Here is a 23,528-nt window from a genome sequence, read left to right on the forward strand (position 1 = left end):
GGAGAAGTTGAGTTCTGTACTTAATACCCCTTTTGTTTCGTACCACAAAGTCAATACTGCTAAGATACTTGTTAAAGCAGTTTAGGATCTGTACCCAGACAAGATCTATTTTGATTAACAGTCTTCTGAAAATCACTATCTGTACATAAATTTCATTTAGGTATTTAAACTCATTCATAGTGGTCAATAAAAAAGCCACTCTGGAGAAGAACAGACCTCAGTCTACCTCAGTACTTTCAAAATCTGAAGTTTGAGGCCATTTGTTTTTAGTTACATTTTTCTCCATCATCCCTGCACTGTATTTTCATTTAGTTTCGTTTCAATTAACGTATACACGTATGCAGTTTTTTATACATAAGCAAAATTGCATCAAGAAACACGATGCCTCTAGAGGCTGCAATGAACATCTTGATTCCTCTACTGTAAGCAAGATGAAGAGTCACCTCCCTAGTCTTATTGCTGTGCTTTTTCACTTGGCTTTGCCTTTAACTTTCCTATTTCCTGTTCAATCCATCAGTGAGTGCAGCCATCCTCCAGCAGCTGTATGTTCTGTGTTGTCACTCTTGAAGCACGTATTACAGTCAAATGACATACTTTTCAAATACTCTCTAGCTTAGTAACTTGTACTCTTAATCTACTGGAAAAAAATCTCAAATCCTAGAGTAGTGAGAACGGAGAAAGATCTATTAAATTACCGTATAGATAAATATCCCAACACTTGCTAATATAGCATTTTTTTTATTTAAACGTAACGTATTTGTCAGTTTGGAATATTTATAAAAGATAAACCATAGAAACTGTTGTACTACTCAGTTCCCTCCCACCTTTCCTGAAAGGTTACTTGCAAGAAAACAGTTTAACTCACTTTGTTATCTCAGTTTTCTGGAAGATTCCAGATACTTAACAGTCCCTGCACACACCAAAGGAGTAACTGAGCATGGCAAAGATCAGGGCGTCATTACTTGCCCTTGCCTTAAACTTGACAGATCTTTAAAGACAGTCTGAACCAGTAACTGCTTTCAGCCCTTACGTGAATTTTACTTTACAGACTTTTTTATTTACAAGATCCAGTGTTCAGCTGTATAAATACTGAATGAGCTTTAAATATTCATGTTCTTCAGAAAGACTTGTCAATATTGGTTTTGATTAGCCATGCCAGCTTGCCACTTTAATTATTTCATTATTTCCCCCAAGACTGGTTTCAAAGACTTACTAGAAGCTATACAGAATATGAAGGTTTATTTCAAAAGAATACATTTGCAAGAATACACGTAAATGCACTCAATGTAACAGTACCTTCTGCAAAAATAGGTTACATAATACCCAGTAATGAAAGAACAATCTTATTTCTCTACAAATTAGAAAGCAGAGAGAATAGCCTGGACAACCTTCAAAACGGAGGTTATAGCTGTGTATGTTGTGAGAAGTAGCTAACTGTAAAGCATGACACCACAGAGCTAATGCTGGTAAATCAAACTAGCACACAGCTGCAACCCATTCTTTTATACAAGATTAACAAAGATTTTGGTTCCAATTTGTCTTTATACAGCTCTAGTGCCTTGGGGAAAATGCTTATCAAAGATACACAAAAACTATCCAAAATTACAACGTAACTATTAAAATGCCTCCAAAATTGAGAGGAAAGTAAGCATGTTAAATTAAAAAAATTTAATCAGGAGTTCTGAACAAGATTTCCTGTTTTTAATCAGAGAAAGTTTACAAGAAATGTCAATAAGTTATCTTGAAACCAAGCAGCTGTAGATCTTAGAATCTTCGTGGAGGTCCACCTTTAAATGGCTTAAATCCTGAGCCACTTCCCCTCTGCATGGAATTCCCTGTGATCTGTACAACTCTATTTATTGGTGACGAGTTACTGAAAACAAAGGTGTTAAAGAAGCATTATCAAATGTGTTTACGCTCCTGGTGCACAGATAAGAACATCCATACTTCTCATATCACTTAACTGCTAAGTGTCAAAAGAAACCATCCAAGACAAGAGGCTTTATAGGAAGCTAATGAGTTTGTAACTGAACAGCACGAGCAGTTCAAGAACTGTGGAGCCAAGTACTGGCATTTAAGGATGGACTGCATGCTGTACAGCAGCAAGCCCTCCACAGGAGGTAACACTGATACACTGAGGCTGCTGCACTTCTAAGGGATAACGTGCACACTGGGAGCTCAGTGGGGAGGGCGAAGGAAGGACCTATTTTTGTACCTTGTGTGTGGGGACATCATGCCACTTCCTCCACGGCCATCTCCCATTCTCCTCGCATCATGATACCCACTCCCTTGAGAACTAGGTCCATGCCATTCTTTCCTTGGTCCAGTTTCACGACTGTGCCGTTCAACAACGTGTCTGTCTTCACTGTAGTGCTGGCAAGAAAGTTAATTTCAGAATGAAAGGCCAATTTCATCATCAACATGAAGTGAGCTTTACAAGAAAGCTAAACATAGAACTCTCCAGTATCGCTACTTTAAAATCTACTAGTTCAGGCTTTCAGTCTGTAAGTATCTAAAGCATTCTTCAAATAAGTCTTGTTAAAATAACTCTAAATAGCAAAATGGAACTGTTTTGCAGTAGAGAGTGTGCAAAGGGTGAAGTTCCATGAGCTTGTAATTTACTCCCAGTTCCACCCCAATCACATAATAACTAAATAAGCATGTTCCATCTATGTGCAGAAAAAGAAACGTTAAATGCTTCAGGATGGAGTAGCATGGAAAACTGAGGCTGTTGGCTTTCAAGACAAATCCTACAGCATGTTTTTCCACTAAGCCGCATGCTGAAAGTAACGTGCAGTGCAAGATAAAGAACCTGAGAAGCACTATGATAACATATTATGAAAAGCCTAATCAGCAACTCGTTCACAGTTCTAACCCAACCTGAAAATACTAAACCTAAGAACTGGGTACGTTTTCTGCATTTTAGCTTAATTAAAGAAAAAAGCCACATAAACACTGTTTAAAGGGAAACAAGCAGCTTTAAACTGATCAGAATGCTTGTTATTTCTGTGATGCTGTGCGGTCAGCTCGTTTTTCCAGCATGATTTTCTATTTCCCAGTTCCTTCCTGCCACATGCATAAACATAAAAATAAGTTACTTACTTGTCCTCCACCACCTCGTTCTCCCATCACTCCTCGTTCTCCTTCCCTGCTTCCATACCCAGAAGCACTGCTTCGGCCCCCAGGAGGTGCACCTCTTACATGTCCAGACACTTCTCTGCCCGATCGATCTGGCCTCTCTCCTCTGTAAAAGTTGCTTTTATCAAAATTGTGGTTTCAGTATAATATAATAGATACCAAAACACAACAACACTTCTACAATGTTATGTTCTCTGTATTGCTAGCAGCTTGCAGTTGAATTCTTGCAAACATTCTTTAAAATCTACATGGCTTGCTAAATAATTAAAGGTTTGCATGTATTTGCTTATATCAGCATTCTTACCAAAAAAAAAGCCTCCTTCCTCTATTTTACTGTGCATAAATAAGAATAGACTGCTAGACATCAGCATAGAGTTTATGGCTGTTTAGCATATGTGACATCAAGTTTTCCATCAGGTTTCAAGTTTTTCCTACTGTTTTGGAAAGGAACATTGCCACTCTTTAGGAGGGCCCTGTTCTCTCTTTGCCCATTGGTTCTTGAGGCATTATTAACAAGGATAAATGTTAAAAGAATCACTACTGACACCAGTTGTATATCCAGGAACTTTACCTGCCATCCCGTTTGTCTGTGCTTATGCTTCCCTCATTCTTCCAATTTGTTTGCCTAGGTGGATTTGAACCAGTCTCTCTTGGATGTCGGCCGTGTGGTATTTCAGGTCTGTCATGAATTATCACTGTTCTTCTTTCATCTCTGTCTCCTCGCACTTCCCGTCTGTCTGTATCTCGAAGTTCACCTCTTGGTGGTGGTGGCTCATTTCTTCGGGAGTCACTGAAATTCTTTGGGTATCTCTCAAACCCTGGTTCTTCTCTTCGTGCTGTTGGGCGAGTCTTTTTTGCTTCACCTTGATTTACAAATCGTTCTCGCCTAGGTTGTTAAAGCAGGAAAAAGTCATTTGCTTGTCTTCCTTTCTTCCCATTTCTCCTTAAATATAAGCTCAGAGGTTAGGAGATACTATTCACATAATCATATTTAAAAATACTATTCATAATCATATACTATTACATGGTATGCATTGCAAGAATCCTTACACACTGAATTATATTTGTCTTTACAGTTATCATTTTGAGCTCGAGTTCTTAAATCCACCTTAACATTTTTCATTGGATTTATCTGTGTGTAATTTGGCAACTATAATATTGAAGCTCTTGTAGGGTCTTGTTTGTTATTTTTTTACCTTCCTGGGATGTAGCACAGGGAATGCTGGATTTATTGAGTCAGCTGAAGCGTGTTCATTTGTAGCATAAAAGTCCAGCAGCCACAATGATGTGGTCTTAATGTTATAACTGGTTATTGGAGATGTTCAGTGGAAACAGAGTTGGCCCTGGATTGTGTATCTACTGCACAGCTGTATGGACTGTAACCAACACAATCTGTGCAAGTCACTGAGTCAAGTGCTTTTAGCCTGGCTTCTTAAGGAGATGAATTAACAAAGCAGGGCTAATTCTCTAATTCATTAGAACCCATTTGAGAGCAGGTATGAAAGAAGAGTAATTGCAACGTTTCTTTTGTAACCATGCAGCAATTTAACATCTCCAGAAGAAAACAGAAAGTTTTACGGTATAAATGAACAGTCCTGAAGTAACTTCTAGACACTGCTACAATTCTGTTGCTGCATAATGATATCTTTAACTATTCTAAATTTCAAGGTGTTGGCAGACCAATACTTGCTGCCCCATTATCATAACTTACCTATCAAAAGATGACGATGGAACAGAACCTTCTGGATATCGCCCCCGTTCTCTGTGATCAAAATCATTAAATCTGTTTGGTTGGCGGCTGTAATCTGAGCCGTGACTAAAACGTGCGTCTGTATCAAGAGCCATCTTCTTACTCTCGTTCCAGTAAGGATCGTCTCTCCTTTAAGAGAAAGAAGTAAGCCATCATCAGTTACATGTATCCAAATCACAGCCTAATAGTACAGATTGAGAGATGAGAGAACGCTACTTCATGAGGGGAATAAAGACAGCTTCATTTTCATGTACTTCAGTGTTCTGCTGTTGTCTCTACCATGAGACCTTACAGTTGCCCTCTACTGTACCTCCCTTATGTCAACTTTATGGCTAAGAATTCAGTCCTGTTTTTTCAATTATAGAAACTCCTTTTGAGCTTTGATTCAGGTGGCTCAAGCAGCCAGTGGTACAGCAGGTCATCATCAGCTTCAACACAAATGAAAAGCCAGCACACTGACTCATTCACCTGAACCATTCATTTGTCAGTAAAGTAAATTCTTAATGGAATTTAGAAGTTTTTGCTGTTAAGGTAGAACAGCTTTTCTCAGCACATGCACTCAATTATACTACATTCTTTTGGTACAATAAGAATTAATTCTCACTATTCTATGTCAAAGCTCTCTGATACAGATACCACGTTTCATACTTGACATACACTGATGTCAAAAATAAATACCAGAAATTCAGTTCTTCTGTGAAGACTTGTTTGAGGTACAACCACATTTTCAAGCCACGAAGAGCTACCAGCTCTTTATAAGGGTTATAAAGCAATGGTTTCAGAATTACATCACCTGTGATCTACATCACGTGGACGTTTCAAAGCGTTCCTCTTTTCCTGTTCATAGCGAAGTTGCTGTTGTTGTCGACGAAGTTCCTCCCTTTCACGAGCAATACGCTCTGCTTCTTTTCGACGTTCCTACCATGAAAGGGATGGGTAAACAAGCACATCAGACACAAGAGCTCTAATTAGAGATACCTATGAAGCACTCACTAAGTACACAGAACTAACGTTTGACAGTTTTCTACCAAATGCTGTCTGATATGATTCATGCTTGGATAGCATCCAAGACTCAAGAGCACAAAGGAATATTTCTCTGAAGAGGAGACAATGCATCTGTTAGGCATAAAAATCTCCAGGTGCTTCCTCATGTTACTGACCAGAAATACAGCTCATTAAGTTTGCTATACCATTGTTCTCTAGGAAAAAGCAAAAAAAATTACCTAAGGCTAACTAGTAGAGGCAATGTCAGCTACTGAACTTCAGTCTTAGTGTTCCTGACAGACACTGCTGCATCAAGAACTTGCCATCAAATTACTAGTCAAACAAGGTAAAGATTGCTGCTGCTGTTTGACAACGTTGCTTATTTATTGTTGCGATGGTTCTTTTGAGGCCTGAGTGGAAGGCCAAAGAGAAATTCATACCAAGTGCAAATTAGGTTACAGTTCTCAACCAAGAGTTCATTATAACCCAACTACAAATATGTATATACCTGTTCAATTCGAACACGCTCTCTTTCCAAACGCTCTCGTTCCATCCTTTCCCTCTCTAACTTTTGCCTTTCAATTTCTAATCGTTCCCTTTCTCTCTGCAAGCATTCTTCTCTTTCATGCATTATTCGTATACGTTCTCTCTCCCGACGTTCCCTCTCAGCAATTTCTCTTCTCCTGAAAAAAGACAAAACAACAATAAGAGGTAGCAGAAACTGAATTGAAAAGGTTTCTCATCTAAAACTCACTATAGGCACAGACATTCATAAACTATTGGTGAGAAGGCTACTACCGAGAGAAGCTGTGGTATTAGGATCCTATTTCTCTTATCCTAAGTAGCCAAATTGTATTCTACAGAACCACTTAAGCAGACAACAGATACTAAAACATTTAAGTCACGAATTATCATTCAGATCTTATTTTTTTTGCACAGTTCATACTGCTGTATTGTTATCTGGCAGGCATCAACCATAGCCAAGCAAATAATACCATTTTGATCTTAAAAATACTTGCTGTTGTGACTGCTGCACACTACAGACTAATGACATTTTAACTACTTTCTGTCCAAAATAAGACAAAAACGTGACTGTTCCGACTTGCACAGACAGGTGTACTCGTTTGTTTTCTTCAACCCCACTTGCTATAAAACAGCTCACAGGAAGCAGGAGAGGCATTTTCTCCTATAAAATTGGAATTCCCTTGTATTGGGAAATCCAGTTAAAAACACAAGTCACTTAACTATTCTCTGTGAACTTCTTGTCTCATCAAATAAACAGAATAAAAGAAAGTAGCCATTCAGTCCTTTTATTCACATTAAAAGGACAAGGTAGCATTATGCTCCATTTGTCATTTAGACATGTAATAGTTCTCTAAAAGTTACTATTTTTGGCCACACCTCCTATTCAACTGCTCTTCACAAAGCAAACCAGCACACAGTCCCACCCCCTCTAACAAGCACTAAGCTGTGTGCACACACATACGGCTTTTAAAATATTAAAAAATTTTGAGTCATTTTATTTCTATAAGGGTACAGTTATGTACAATGCCAGACTTTACCATGTGAGTAAAAGGTCTGACAGAATACATCCCAATTTGATCAAATACTTTATTTAGAAACCTATCAATGTGTAAAACAGCCTTTAGCAAAAAGGTGAATTACTACCTTCGGAGTTCAACAGCTCGTCGTATTCTTTCCAATCGAACCATGTGCTCTCGCAATCTCTGTTCCTTCATCTTTTCAAAAGGCAAGATATCCTTTCTACTCCTGTATTCCCTGAATTTCACTTTATCTTGAATAATACGCTCTTTGTTCCTCAATATCTGCGGCTATAGATAGAGATTACAATGGTTATTTCAGAAGTCTCATTCACTTAGGGACATTTCTGGATGCTACGTTTAAATATCATTAACTACTGAGCTATCCCGAAGGATATAAAGCTTCTATCTAAGCGTAGTAGTTTGTGATACTTCACAGACTCATCAGAAAATAATGACATCAACTGTAAGGTAGCATCAAATCATAAGGATTACAGTAAATCAACAGATACTTACTTTCTCAAACCTTCCTCTTCTCACTGTCCTGGAGTGACCTTGGTCTCCTTTTGTTTGGTCAAGAACTACAACGTGACCTGGGCTTTTACCACCTGGGAAAGGGGGAAGGGAAAAAGAAAAACAGGGAGAGAGATTTAAAACACACAGTCTTCATTTGCTTACTACAGATATTCATTGACTCAGAAATGTCGCCCAAGTGCTACTGGTAGCAGAAGCATGCCAGCACATTTCTGAAGCTAAGTACAAATGTGATGCATGGAAGTTTTCACATTGGCTCTGAAGCAATAGATATTACTGAACTGTAGAGATGAATCAGCAGTTAATTATTTTTCTTCCAGCTAAAACATGGCCCCCCCAGACAAGTCAGACACAGATTCACAAGGAGGAAACATGGCTCTATTGCATACTTATTCTTTTCTTTTCTTCAGTTTTTTTAGTGGATTCTTGATTAGGGCCACTTGCTCCATTATCACTCTTCTCATCTTTACCTTCTGTTTTCTTGGCTTCTTTACTTTCTTTTTTTTCAGATTTCTCAGATTTCTTCTCTTCTTTTTTGGTTGACGGTGTCCTTGTCAGGAGAGAAACACACAAACACAATGAGGAAATTCAACTTAAGGGATTTTCACAACTTTAGAAGACAGGTGAAAGTTCTTACTTGCTGGTTTTATCACTTGATGTGGTTTTCTTATCTCCTGTGCTTCTACTTGAACTAGATTTCTCATCACTTTCCTTCTTCAGCTCCTTTTTGGAAGGATCGCCTTTCACCTACATTTTTTTTCCAAAAGCAAATATGTTAATACAGATTTCTGTCCAAGATGGTCTATTTGGGTAAACTTTTCATCTTATTAAACCTACTTTCTCAACAGAAATTTGTTGTCCGTGCAGCTCTGTCCGATGAAGGTGGGCGATGCATCTGGCCACTTCTGTACTAGAAGACATGGTTACTATGCCGTAACATTTTGCCCCCGGACTTCGTGCGTTTGTGACCACCTTTGCACCAAGTACCTACATAAGCAGGTGAAAATTAGGTCTTTAGAATTACATTTCTAGTGAGGAACAGATGATGCGCCAATAATGTTTTTACCCCAGTACGTATGAAACAAAACCAAATTGCTTAAGGCAAGAAGTTCTTTAAAAGGAAACTACCAAACGTGTCAACCAAGCAGCTTTGGTAACCAACTCTTAGACACGCGCCTCCTGAGAAAACAAAAAGTCCGGTGTTGTGGCTCCTTGTTAGAATTTCAGTAACAACAGGAGCAAGTCTTATTGACTGACACAATCTATAGTGCCTTCATTTAATCACTGTGGCAGCCTGCAATGCTGTGGTCATTTAGTCGTTACATTTTCCCCCATTTACTTAAAAGTGGGTAGGGAAGTACATACAGCTGCTGAACATCTATCAAGGACAAACAGGCAGAGAAATGGGAATTTTAGCAGAATAGACTCTTACATTTCACTACTCGTGAAGTCATAAAACTGCCTCCCTAATTTGTTATAGAAATCAAATCCAGGAAAACTCACTTAGCATAAGCAGCCTGTAATAAACTTCATGAGAAAAGTCCCCAAAAGAGTAGACATTTAGCAGCCATGTATTTTAGCTTATTTTTCACCACTCAGAAGCCCTTAGAACACTTTTTTTTAGTAAGTCTCTCAATCTTAAATGCAGTTGCTGCATTTAATAGCCAATGTTATTCAATTAAAAAAAAACCTCAAGGCTTAAAGTCAGTCCTGACCTCAATGTTAGTGCCAGTTATATAGTACCTCAAAAGGCAAACAACTTTCTTATTAAGCTACGGGTCTTTCTGTAAGTATATATTCTAGCTTGAGGTGCTGAATGTGCTGGGTTTTTTTAGACTATACTGGTGAGACATTTCATCTCAGATTTGCATTTAAATAAGTAAAACTCAATTTCTGTATTTGCGTAAAGATGTCACGGTTTTGTCTGGGACAGAACTAATTTCTCCTTCGCAGTGTCTGGTATGATTCTGTTTTGGCCTTAGGAGAAAAACAGTGGTGATTACACACTGGTTTAAAGCTCTTGCTGAGCACTGCTGTACAGAGCCGAGGGCACTGCAGTTTCTCAGATTGTTGTACTGTCCTGCCAGTGAGGGGCTGATGGAGCACAAGGAGTTGGGAGGGGACAGAAAGAGGAGAGCTGACCTAAACTGGCCAAATATTCTCCATATGACATCACATGGAAAAAGCTTGAAAACAGTGGGGAGTTGGTCTGAGAGCTGCTGCAGCCTGGGGACAGGCTGGGCATCAGTTGGCAGGAGGTGAGGATATGTACTGGGCATCACTTGGTTTGTATATATAGAAATAATTACAACCCTTCCCCTCCCCACCCCTCTTTCCTTTTTTCCTCTCTCTTAAGTAGTTTTTAACTCAACCCACAAGTTCTACTTCATTGTTTTGTTTTGTTTTCCCCTGATTCTCTCCCACTGGGAGTGGAGGGAGTGAGCAAACCACAGTGTGGTGCTTAGCTGCCTGCTAGGATAAACCACAACAGGGGGCAATGGGGGAAGAGGCACACATAACACACAACATCACACCACATGAAATACCTTTCCATATTTGCCAAAGAGGTTTTTCAAGTCAGCAGCTTTTGTGTTGGAAGAGAGTCCGCTAACCCACAGGTTTCTAGTTGAACTTCCACTGCTACCACTAACGCTGCTTCCACTTCCTGAAACAAGTTTTGCAAAACAGCCGACAAAATTAAGGAGACAAAGACACAGTGAAAACTGAATTAAACTGTTGCTGACAAGAGAAACTTAGCCTGTTACCTTTAAGTAACTGTTTATCCGGTTACCTTTCTTGAAAAGACTTCAATATAAAAAAAATATACGCCATAAGATTTCATTCATTCACCCACATAATGAAACCAACAGCTTGGCTTACTTGACGAGCTAGGAAACCATACAACACTCTTTACAGGCATGCTTTACTTCTTATTTAGGTAAGTACATTAAGCTTCAACTTTTGGTTCTTACTGATACTTCCATCTAGAAACACACCCGACATCTGCTTTTCCATTACTATGTCTTTACACTAATCAAATTACCAAAGCAATGACTGAAAGGTTAATGGAGAAGACAGTTAATTTGCAATATAACCTATTTTTCCTAATGTCCAGAATGTGTCTATTTCCACAACTTCTTGGTGTCTACCCTTCATCCAGAGCAGCTTTTTAATGCACTGCTGGATGTAGCTTACCAAACGTTATTTTGCACATATAGAGGAAAATGCTAAGGACAAATGGGAACAAAAAGCCAAGAAAAAAACAAACATGTTTTAGCCATGATTGTAACAACTCAGAACGAAGAAATCAAGAGTCAAGTATAAATCCCCAACATCTCTTGTACTGTTTTGTTCAGGTTCTTGTTGTGTGCTGTTAGGAGTATGAGCTGCTTCTGTTAAAACACAGCTGGTTGCACAGGGTGGACATGGGAGCTCCAGTTCAACAACTGGAAACTCTGATGGTGTGCAGTTTTCAAAGGTAGTTTTAACCACGCTCAGAAACAGCTGGCAATCCTTCTTCAATGCATCAAGATGAACTAAGAGCAAAAGGTATAAAACCCAGGTACCTTCATCTAGGATTATCTGATAATCCTGGATTATCTTGATAAACTGTGATATTCTAAGTTTATCATTAAATAGCAACTATCTTGGCTTTGTATATATATATATTTTAAGACAGCCTTGATAGTGACTATTACAGATGTTATAAATTCTACATGGAAACAGACTTGCTATTTCTTTAATTTCATCATAAATACAAAATTATTATGAGCAGACAGGCATGTACAGAAACATGAATTATGTCTGTCACAGAGATTTCTCCTAAAAACTTCACTTCTCATGTGAAGTTCCATTCATATGACCATTGTGACATATGAGATGAAGATTTTTGGGAAAGAACAAAAAAGGCAAATTAAGCACATCAGCTTGTAGGAATATGTTTGCTCAGCTCCGAAGCATCCATGTAACTGCTGACATTAATGCACACCAGAGCTCCTCTGTGAATTTTTCATCATAAAACTGGGTTTTATGGTAACAGAAGGAAACACCAAGGTATACAAAGAGCTTCCAATGTTACCACACTGACAGCCACATGCACAGTTTTGCTAGCCAGCGTGTTAGCTGTTATACTGCAGCTGAAAGTTCACTTTATTTAAAACCAAGCAAGAATTAAAGTCTGAACAAATAATTTAACTGGTTTTATATTTAAGTAACTGCGTGTGGGTTTTTCTGCATTTTTATGTGGATACATGATCAGTCCTTTAGGCTGATGTCAATTTGCAGTAAGCATATCTGAAAATCACACCTTCCTATCAGAACAGACTCCTGGGAGATGCTGAGTTTGCACACAACAGTATTTTGAAGTAGAAGAATATATTTCCACCGAGTTCGTAAATATTTTTAATCTTACAAGGAGTCAGACATTATACGAAATACACGCACAAAGAGCTATAGCGACTACTGCTGCACCCCCAGCACAATTTACTACAAACAAGTTCAATCATTTAAGCCATTTTTGTACACAGCAAGGAAGTTCTCAAAGAGGAAGGCATTTGCTTCAAGACAGTACTTCCCTAACTTGTAATAATTACCTTTATCATCCTTTGATGTTGTCTTGCTTTCTTTGGATTCCTTAGTAGAGCTAGAGAAGCAAATTAAAAATCAGAAGAAAATTGAAAATACAGAATTTACTACATGTTGCATTTTATACTAACAGACAAGTAAACATTGCAAAAAATAAAAATAATGGCTAGACTGTGTTTGAACAAATGATTCCCTCATGGATTCTTGCACTGATTTTCCCCAGGATGCCTGAAGATCTAGATTTTCTGACAACTCTATTCAGTGGATATATGGCAATCTTCTCCAGATTTCAGGACGGGGACTTGACTTCATTTTGTGTTCTTAGAACTGATAGCTGTTCATTACCATCATCACAAGGACATTTAAAAAACTCGTCAAATTGGAAAAAAAAAATAAATAAATGCTGACAATTCGACAAGGCAATCAGTAGGACATAGTGTCTATACGAAGATCTTGAATTTTAAAAAGTAACTTATGGCGGTCAAAAAAATCTATAGGCAGGAGCATAGGATACTAATTACAAGATTGATTCTTGCTGCTACCCCCTTAATGTAGAGTGATCTTATCGAATGCTGGCACTCAGTATCGTAAAGAACTGACATAGAAAAACAAACCTCTTTGCTTGACCAGAGGCCCCAGTAGACGAGGGACCTTTCTTCAAAGTATCCTTTTCTTTGTCTCCAGATTCTGCTTTCTTTGAACCTTCTCTGGCTTCCTTCTTGACAGGATCACCCTTCACGCAGTCTTCCTTCTTACCATCTTTATGGTTCTCAGTCATCTCATAGTCCTTGCTTTCCTTCTCCAGGCTCTGTGAAATGGCATCCTGCCCATCCTTTGGCTTACTTGCTTCAGAATCTGTAATTTTCACATTTTTACCTGTTTCTAGGAGGTCATCACCATCAAAATCCAGAGTGATGGCATCTTCAGCCTGGATTGTAACCGATATGTTATCATCCTCAGCTTCTTTCACAGACGTGTTAGCTTCCATCTCTTCGTGAGCCGTGTGATCAGCCTCAGCTAGGCTTTCTTCTGAAGGAAGAGGTTTAGATACTTCTTGTGTACCATCACCAGAACCTGCTTTATCTAAGAGGATTTAACAGGAATAAATATGGCAAAACAAGAAGTTTAAACAATTTCATATGCATATGCTAGAATAGGACCTAGAAAATACAAAGCCAGTTATTAGCACTGATGGAAGGTTAGGAAAAAACACAAGGTGTATTAACACAAATATAAATCCTTTACCCAGGATCACTTATTCTTCATGGCAAAACACATTTTCTAGAGACTAATACCAAAACATTAGGAGTCAGAATACGTTTCCATCCTGGAGATACCCGTTCTTCATAAGAAGTATCCATTTTCCAGTTAAGGATTTAGCGTGTTGCAAGAAAATAGTTGCCTTGGATGCTCACAGTTTGGTTTAATCCATCTTTCAATCCTCCTGGTTTTGAGACTTCGAACCTTCCCGAATCCAAAAGCATTACAGTCTTGGAGAATTTCAGTCAGTCTTCCACATTGGTAACCTTTGGCTTTTCCTTTCCCAGCTTGTTGTTTGGCAGTCAAGTTAACCATACAAGGCTACTGCAGAAAATAGAGGAGTGAGCTTTAATCCAGAGTTCGTAGACAGACGGTTCTCAGTCTTCATCCACTGGACAGATTTTCCGTCTCAGTCCTACACCGGCACCTCAGACGGTGTTCTTCAGCTCCACTGGAGATATTTCAGTCGTAGGTCCCTCGTAAACAAGGAGTCTGGAGTTTTATCCTGAAACTTCCACGTTTATTCCATCTTGCGTAACGTGATGTTCCATGTCCTTTTCTAGTCCACAGTATGTAGAATCCTTAAGACTTCTGTCCAGAAAGTCTGTTTGCCCAAATGCATTATATTCCTTCTATAGTTTCACTAAGAGTACAGCTTTAAAAAAAAAGGAATCCACTCCACAGATTTCCAAACACTCGTTTTACCATTCTAGATACAAATGGTATTTCCACGTGACAGTAAGTCAAGCATATGATGGTCCACACATTTTTGGGTGCTCAAGTTCAGTGTAAGGGAGTCTCATTTCAACTCAATTTAACATCAGTTACTGCAGTGCAAGTTGGAAGCATGTGCATCAAGACTTACCGTACACCAGAATCAAGAGTCCTTGAATACTAAGTTTGCTTTTGTGTTTTTGTTTTTTTTTTGTTTTTAAGATTCATGGCATTGCAACTATATTATAAATTCACCACAGTAACTGATAAGTACTGTAATCAACTCTTAAAAGTAAAATAACTCTTAAGAGTGAGATAAACCCATTGACTGCAACAATTCCAGCTGCTGAGCTTAATAAAGAAATAACTGCTACTTAGTACTGGAGACAAGATTAGTAAAGAGACCAAGTATTACATGAGAAATTTGCCTGGTCTTACCAGGCTAAAGAGTTATGAACTATATTAAACTTCAAACATACCTTTCTCATTTTCCTCATCTTCACCATCCTGTAAGAAAAAAAGTCAAGACTAAATGTCTTCTATTTAACTTAAGGTAGAACAATTCATATTTTCCAACAAACTTCAATCATGTGAAAGCAAATGAAAGAACTGAAAAACTACTTCCAAAGAATAAAGTGATACAGGAACTAAGACTGTGTTCCTTCCTTGTCAAATCACTGAAAATTTGTACCATAGTTCGCTAGTATCTGTCTGCAACACACGCAGTTGGCTGCAACATCAAACTGTCCCCTGTCCTGCTATTAGAATGGATGGATGTCGCGCTTCCAAGCACTACTTTCAGTGAAACACAAGTACTCCATCACTGACTTTGACAGCTTATGAGAAGGAAGTGCCTACCTCGTTTCAGACTTCTCATTCAGTATTTCAAGGTGAAACACGATAAGAGAATTCTTGTCAAAACCTAACACCACTAGTAAGACACGGTGTATGAGATGTCCCTTTTTGAGACGTCAGTTCCATGTAACTCAGACTGTATTTATGAGCTTAAAGATGTTACAAGTGCTATCATTAAAAAAATAATAATTAAAATAAAACAATAACATTCCACAAAGACGCATCTCCAATTTAAACCAGAAGTTCTACACCTAACAGCTGTATATACCATGTTACTGTTTGTCATACCCCTCAAAAGCATCAGTTTAGAAAACATTCCTTGCTAAGTTTCTGCAATGAATAGTCCCAGATTACATATGGGAGTTTGCATTCGTAAGTGATGCCTTATTTGGAAGTCACAATTATTTGCTCTATTAGAAATAAACAAATAAAACCGTCCTTAATGTAGCACAATGAAGGTAAAAGTAAACTGTACCTGACCCTAAGATGGAAGCTGGAACCAAAAGGCAGCCTAAAATGATCTTTTCAATATTAGCTAATGTGCAAAAACAATTGGAAATTATTTGGAACTCACGTGGACGCTTGGAAAAGTGTAATCCTCCATGTCTTGACCTTCATTTTCCTATGAAAACGTAAAAGGAACTTGCTTAGCAAGGTATTTGTTTAAGACATTTAAAGCAAACCAACCCAAACGACAAGCAGAGTCAAGAGGTTCAGTTAACTCAAAACATTTTTACCTAAATCAATACGCATTTGAAAAGTGAGAACTTTTCAGGACTTCCAACCAAGCTCAGTGTTCAGAATAATTATGTCATCACTACTGACAGGAAAAAGGACCACCTGGGAAGTCAATTTTGGACTACAGTACAATTTTATCACTTAATACCACATATACTTCAGGTATATTCAGATGCAAACCAAGAAAAAAAAAAAAAAAAAAAAAAAAAAAAAAAACCAGAAAGAAAAAGATTTCCAAATTATCTTTGAGAGATAAGAAAGCAAGATGAAGTGGAAAAACTAGTTCTGACTTCCCATGAATAGGTGCCGCTGATAACAACGCACTTCAAATACACAGTACCTGACTTTCAGAATCCTTTTCTACATCTTCTGTTGTCTCTGCTGGCCCCACGTTGAGGTATCTTTTCTTTTCTGCAGGTGGGAGTTCTTTCGAATTCAAGTTCTCATCTTCAGCAGATTCTTTGAAGTCTTTCAGTTCATCATTTCCATCTTGATCGCTTGTATCTTGTGTCTCCAATTCACTTTCCTGTTGATGTGAACAACAAATATTTGGCATTGCTGGGGCTATTAGATATATTAAAAAACCACCACCACCAAAACGACCATTAGAATCACTGTTTTATCACTGGTTTTTGTTGTTTTTGTTTGTTTGTTTTTTTAAACTAAAATCAAACACTGAACTCAAACAGAAACTGAAATCTACTTCAATTTTTGAAAATACAAAAACTACATACTTTTATTACCTTGACAAAGGCATCATCTTCAACTGAAGCATCACCGGTTGATTCATCAGCTTCCTGCTTTTTACCTGACAAAACAGGACAGGCTAATGACAACGGCTGCTAAGTACAGCATGCTTTCTTTCAATACCGATTATGTGTAGGGCATTAGTTTATTATTCTCTCTATGCTTTAATTTATCTGAGCTGTTCACTGCTTCTGAGAAGAAATTCTTCCTAATATCCAATCTGAACCTTCCCAGGTACAACTTAAGGCCCTCTCATCCTATTGCCATTACCTGGGAGAAGAGGCTGACCCACCTCCTTTCAGGAGCTGTAGAGAGCAATAAGGTCTCCCCTGAGCCTTTTCTTCTCCAGACTAAGCAATCCCAGCTCCCTCAGCTGCTCCCCATAACACTTGTGCTCCAGACCCTTCACAGCTTAGTTGCCCTTTTCTGGACACACTCAGGGCCTCAGTGTCTTTCTTGTAAAGGCGGATTCAAAACTGAACACAAGACTTAAGATCTTGAGACCTCACCAGAGCTGCATCCTGAGGGACGATCACCTCTAGCTCCTACTGGCTGTGCTGTCTCCAATACAAGTCAGGCTGCCCTGCACCTGTGCACACTGCTGGTTCGTGCTCAGCCATCCGTCAGCCCACAGCTCCAGCCCCTTTCCTGTCACAGCTCCCCAGCCGCTCTGCCCCAGCCGGCAGCAATGCACAGGGTTGCTGTGACTGAACTGCAGGACCCAGCACTTGGTCTTGTTGAACGTCAGCCCGTTGGCCTCAGCCCAGCAATTCAGCTTATGCAGATCCATCTGTAGGGCCTTGCTACCCTCATGCAGACTGACACATCCTCCCAACGTGGTGTCATCTGCAAACTTACTGAGGGTGCACTCAATCGTCTCATCCAGATCATCAATAAAGATATTGAACACCACATTGATCCCCATCCTGAGGAAAGCCAGTTGTGACCAGTCACCAGATGCATTTAACTCTATGCTTGGGCCCAGACCTCCAACCTGTTCTGTACCCTGTGAAACATACCTGACCAAGCCACAGCTGCCAGCTTCAAACCTTCAGCAGAAACAAGACCAAAGAACACTAAATACAGAAACGTCCGTACCAACATGCCCCTTTTAGAGCATTCTGTCCAATCCATTCTATTGAATATGAGCTTATGTTACAATTGTCAGCAGCTCAATTAGAAAGCAGCTCTTTGCAAAGAAGTGTTGCTATCTTCTGTTGGAAATCCGTATCAAACCAAGATGCAAATGAGATGAGTTGTTTGCACTGAAAGGCAACACTGCCAGCATGCATGCAGAATTCTGCAGCTCTCAGATCAGAAATACACCAGTCTCCAGGAAAAGACACATGGCTGAAGTCATGTTTATGATTACAAAACATGAGAAAGTTCCAATCTGAATGCATAAAGAGAACCAGCAAAACAGTCCCATTTTTGTATTTGTAATACAGTGGATTTCAATAGATTTGTGAGATTTTAGAGGAAAAAAACAAACCAACCAACCCCAGCAGCACAGGTATATGAGGAAAGGCAGCTCTCCACACAAACAGATGCAGACTGATAGCAGGAAGGACAGTTTTCTATATGCTTCACAGCTGATGTTTGAAGGAGTGTCCCAAACTTTGTACTAATATTTCACTATTCTACAATATAATTTATAGCTGCAGATAACAATATAAGTAAAAAGTGGAGAAACTGCAAGGACACGTTCATCTATTTTCTGCGTTAGCATTCTCATTTCAGTTCTTCAGTTTGTTCAACCTGCAAGTCCAAGTTCTTCCCGCACCCCATATCCATTTAACCATACACAGAGGTACCAGATGCACACAGCCGATGCCAGACATTTAGCAACCAGCCAGCATGTACAATCTTGAAAACTATTTAAGTTCATTTGATTTGCCTCAGGAAATCTGGCAGGTGAACTCTACAGTGAACAAAAAAGAACTGACACAGCTATTTCTACCATGTCCCATCATTTTGCAATGGCGGCTAAAGGCAGGAAGTTTGCTTTCACTGACAGCTCTGCGTTTCAGGTTACTTTGACCTGATCAGTTACTTCACGGGACTGATGTTGGCGTGGGTTCATCAGCGACACTGACTTGCTATAAAGTAAAAACTCAAAGCTTCTCTCCATTCATTCACCACAGACTGCCGGAAATGAGACTGCAACAAACATCTTTCAGAAACGTTTGTGAACGTGCTCAATACCAGTCACACTGCGAGGAAAATAACTGTGACTAAAGGTATGTTAAGAACTACTGTCCCGACAGCTGAGCCTTCTGCAAAAGGTGCCGTGAGTCTCAACTCATACAAGCTGTCAACAAGCTGAAACATCTCATGTGTACGGTTACCTACGCAGTGGCTACTGAAAATGTCAGTGATGTAAATAGTACTCACCACAAATGTGGGTGCCTGAGCTAACAACACAAACAGTAATTTGCCTTGGTATGATGGCACTCCTTTATAAGCTGTGCTCAATCACTTTTCTGGCAATGGATACGCACCATAAAATTGCAACAGGCTGTTTTACCCAGCATCCTCTTCTGAACTAAGTAGAAAATTTAGAACATCCTTTAAAATGTTATTTTAACATTGTAGAAAATAACCCCATGCCATTTACGAGTCCTACATTAGCCTAACTGAGCCCTACCCACTTGTGGCCCTCCACATAAGGAACTGAGACCTAGCATCCAAAATTACCTGACACTGTATTCTAGACAAGTCTTCAACAGTTCAACCTGTATCAATATTCCACATCGAGTTTTCCTGATAGACAATGCTGGGAAAGAAGCCACCTCACTTCTTCCACAGACCTCAAGAGTTGCAGCAGAACTGACTACAAAAGACATTCAGATCTTATAACTGACGGCCATCTGATATAGATGATTTCCTCCCCCACCCCCAGGGAAACCTTCCCTCCCATTCACCGCTGTCTGCAGAGAAAATTTATCCATTACTCCCACTCTCTCACCTTTTCTAAGGCTCTATTTTCTTTTTAACTCCAAGAAACCTCCAATACTCCTCCTACTCTGCTTTGTGCAGCAGTAGTAGTGTGAAAAAAATATATCCTGCGGAACTGGTAGTGTCATTCATTGTACTGCTAGGCAGCAGGAAAATAATTAAAGATAAAAACCCACTAGAACTAGTCTCAAGTTATTGGGAGGTAAAGCATCAGCAGAAAACTTGGAGTAATCTGTCAGCAAAATCAGTAAAGGATGCAGCACTACACACAGTGAAGAGCACATACAAGCCTAAGGAAGAACAAGATACTTCGTTTTAAGAGAAAATTCACTTGACAAGCATGCATCTCCTACATGTGTTCAGAAGTTTCCTAGTGATGTGGTCAGGGAACAGATTGTTCAAGCAGTAGATTTCCAGGTGTGGGGGGAAACCTCCTGGGTATCAACAATGTATTTCAACAAGAAAACACCAGACAGAAGACAAAAATCAAAACCAGCAGTTAAGACAAACAACGCATCGCTAAAAAGAAAGAGTCTGACTCTGGTAGAACACATTTCCCTCCAGCTCAAAGGTCCTGATCAGAAAGAACAGTTAGCAGTAATCCAGTAAGATCCTGTAAGATTTTTCCCCTGACCAATTAGTGGGTTTTTTCTTGTTCTTAATTTGGAAGATTAATGAAGCATAAACCTTTCTGTTTTGGCACAAAATACGCTCCTAACACTTTTGTACTCCTGAAAGTATAGAGAAACTTTTGAGTTTGCAAGAGTGAGCAGATAAGAACTTAATGAAGGTCATATTTTGCTGTGAGTCGTACTGAGGCTGCACACGTGATACATATGAGCCTTACAATTTAATTCCACAGCAGAGGTGGCAACAAGCAGCCACTGAAGCCTTGGCTCAGGCAGCAGCAACAGTAGCAGGCAAACTATCTTTGTGGAAGCAAAACAGCACAACTACATGAGAAGCCGGTTCAAGAACGTTGCCAATCTAGTTTGGAGACCAGGAGGATAAGAAGGAGCAGATTAGAAGAACATTAATCACAGCAGAACTAACTGCCATGTAGATCTCTGCATTCAAAATTGTGGAAGTACGTCCTTATTTAGCTTCCATGTTGTTTTATTAAAGTGTTGGTTACCATCCTCAAAGTAAGGAATTAAGTAATGCCACAGAAGAGAATGAAACCATATTCTCAGCTTATTTGCCTTCACTTTTGCAGTGTGCCAGAAGCACAGCTGGGATGTCACTCTAAATCTCTAACAGAGACATTTTATTATTAAATTGCCCTCTCACAGCACCGGACAGAAACAAGAATAACCATTTCCACCCCAAAACCCAGCCTAGGACAAGTGACAGTAGTATGAGAACAACCATTTCCAAAGCAGCTGTCTATGAACGTTCTTAGCATATATATTCAATGAGGAACACTATGTGTAAAACAGACACTTCCTTCCCCAGTATTACTTGACAGGTTACAGACACCCCCAGAACCAGAAAACAAGAGACTCTCCCTCAAAACTCAAGCTCAGAAATACAAATAGTTACGTGTAAATAAACAGTGCCAACAAAATCTCTGCCCAATATATCAGCTTCTAATCCAGATAATTATTTTTCACAACAAAAGTACAAAAGTCCCTTAACATGACATTTTAAAATCACACTGTGCATTCTGATGATATTGAGGAATCTCTCGATTATAAACCTTCTCTTCAGCAACAATCGTGTTGATAATCACAGCAGACAGCACTCCCCATGCTCTGACCCTTACCACATACTGCTCCACACTCACCACTAACGTGGGCCAGGTACCTTCTAACAGCTGAGTAACCTGCCAGCTCAGCCCTTGCCATGGGATGGGCTCTCAGCCACTACACTGACACCCACCATGAACACTCCATGCTCAGGATCCCATTATATGGCACATCCCAAGAAATCTCACAGAACATCTACAATATTACTGAGCATGGCACAAGCCTCCAGGACCCAAAGACTGTACAGCCACCACCTTATGACACATCACCTGACCAACACATCCCATATATACCCAGCACATGGGAACTTTGCAAGGCCCAATGCATTCCACACCCTCAGTGATAAGCAGATGTGTGACACAGGGAGACAGACAGAGCATGCTGCAAGAAAAGGAAGCAAGCCGGTACAACAGGTGGTGATGGGGGGAATAGAGATGATGAGGAGAGAAACAGCATGACTGGAAGCCAGTACGGAAGACTTAGTGCTTTATGAACAGAACTCACAAACAGTAAAGGACAGGCACAACCGGGGGCACAGCTCATTACTTCTTTCTTAAGGTGATGCATGCAACAAAAACGTGTTTCAGTCTATAATGTGTATCAACAGGTATTCGTTCACCTTTGCCTTTAGCTGGCTTCTTGGTGGGTGTGTCAGCCGAGACAGTTATTTCAATGTTATCCGGATCACCTCCCTCCTCTTCAATAGCCTGAACGGGACACAGAACGACAGTTTTTAGTGGAGTTCAATTGGAAGCAATACGTTGTCACTTCAGGACGTTGACGAGCCAAGTTATTAGATTTTCAACTACACAATATCTTATGAAACACTTCAGGTTAAACCTCCCACCGAAAGCTGGGGGAGAGGGAGGAAAGCCTGACGATAGCGACAGCGGTTTGTTGAAGCCGTTCTCGTGACATTCCGAAGGACAACTTAGCGAGCAGCGGCACGTTTCCCTCAGGGATCGCTACGCCGCAATGACACCAAGGGGCAGAGCGGGCAGCAGGCAGCGAGCTGCAGCGCCCCGGGTCCCGGCAGGGCCTCAAGGCCGCGGGCCGAGCCCCGCCTGACGCCTCCACTCCCCGCGGCCGGGCAGGGCGTGCCGCCGCAACACGGGCAGGGCCGGGCCGGGCCAGGCGACCCTCAGCCCTACGGCAGCAGCGGCACGAGGAGCGGGCCCGCCCCCCTCACCGGGACCGACACCGACACCGACAGGGCCCCGCCCCCCTCACGGCGCTGCCCCCGATCCCGATCCCGGGCCGCGCCGCTCAGCCGGGCCCGCGCGGAGCTCTCACCTGCTTGAGCCGGGAGATGAGCACGGTCTTCACGCCGGTGACGTCCAGGTTGCGCCGCTTCAGCTCCGACTTGAGGTCGATGACCCGCAGGTCGCTGATCTTCTTGCTCTCGGTGGGAGGCGGCGCCGCGGCCGCCGAAGCGTTGGGCGCCCCGGGAGCCCCCGCGGCGGCAGGAGACGAGGCGGCGGCGGCGGCGGCGGCCATCTTAGAGCGACTGAGCGCGGCAGCCGCGCGCACAATGAAACCCCCCCGCCCTGCCGGGGCCGCGCGGTACCCGGATGGAGGCCGCGGCCGACCTGAGGAGCGGCGCAGGCGCAGTGCGGCTCACCTGCGCTCCGGACCTCCCCGCGAGAGGTTGGCGGCGGGCGGGTCGGGCGGGCGGGGGTGAGTGAATGAGTGAGGGAGGGAGTGAGTGAGTGCGGCGGGGAGTGAGTGAGTGCCGCGGTGCGGCCCCGCCCAGCGGGACGGGACGGGACGGGACGGGACGGGACGGGACGGGACGGCGCTGGGCTCCGGCCGGGCTCTCGCTTCTTCAGGGAGCGGCGCTGGGAGCCATGAGGTGCCCCGGGGCGGCGCGGGCTGGGCCAGGCCTTGCGGGAGGCGCAGGGCGGGGCCGGGCCGCCGGGGAGGGCGTCCGCAGCCGGGAGCCGGGCGGTGCGTCCCGCCGGGCCCCGCCGAGCGCTT

At 41.2% G+C, this 23,528-nt stretch overlaps 2 protein-coding genes across 20 annotated transcripts in view; one reads left to right on the forward strand and one right to left on the reverse strand.

Annotated features, from left to right (window-relative positions):
• Positions 1–1,222: 1,222 nt before the first annotated feature.
• Positions 1,223–23,060, reverse strand: SLTM (SAFB like transcription modulator). 15 transcript variants are annotated; one of them, XR_014934402.1, is made up of 21 exons: positions 22,845–23,060; positions 22,171–22,258; positions 16,833–16,906; positions 16,439–16,624; positions 15,935–15,982; positions 14,985–15,012; positions 13,146–13,614; positions 12,540–12,589; positions 10,494–10,612; positions 8,785–8,934; positions 8,585–8,694; positions 8,337–8,497; positions 7,930–8,021; positions 7,541–7,704; positions 6,381–6,555; positions 5,682–5,806; positions 4,850–5,017; positions 3,710–4,081; positions 3,103–3,244; positions 2,216–2,373; positions 1,223–1,873 (listed from the first exon to the last, which is right to left on the reverse strand). XR_014934402.1 is itself a non-coding variant. In XM_015872396.3 (21 exons), the coding sequence occupies exons 1-21, from the start codon at positions 23,046–23,048 to the stop codon at positions 1,765–1,767; spliced, it is 3,072 nt and encodes a 1,023-aa protein (XP_015727882.1). In that variant the 5' UTR covers positions 23,049–23,060; the 3' UTR covers positions 1,223–1,764. The 15 variants fall into 15 exon arrangements, 14 of the variants coding, with proteins under 14 accessions (XP_015727882.1, XP_015727880.1, XP_085371778.1 ...); XM_015872396.3 differs by having other exon boundaries at positions 3,710–4,024; positions 13,146–13,560; positions 16,842–16,906; XM_015872394.3 differs by having other exon boundaries at positions 3,103–3,256; positions 3,710–4,024; positions 13,146–13,560; positions 16,842–16,906.
• A 164-nt stretch (positions 23,061–23,224) lies between these two features.
• The window catches only part of RNF111 (ring finger protein 111), a 46,278-nt gene continuing 45,974 nt past the window's right edge, over positions 23,225–23,528 (forward strand). Inside the window, exon 1 of one of the 5 annotated variants that reach the window (XM_085515657.1) lies at positions 23,225–23,403. In XM_085515657.1, the coding sequence (XP_085371783.1) occupies positions 23,399–23,403 (5 nt within the window). In that variant the 5' untranslated portion in view covers positions 23,225–23,398. The remainder of the gene's footprint in view (positions 23,404–23,528) is intronic. The other 4 variants (XM_085515658.1, XM_085515663.1, XM_015872397.3 and 1 more) reach the window with 4 other exon arrangements.

This window comes from Coturnix japonica, chromosome 14, assembly GCF_054131305.1.
Source record: "Coturnix japonica strain WE chromosome 14, WE-NBRP24, whole genome shotgun sequence".
In the NCBI taxonomy this organism is placed as follows: domain Eukaryota; kingdom Metazoa; phylum Chordata; class Aves; order Galliformes; family Phasianidae; genus Coturnix; species Coturnix japonica.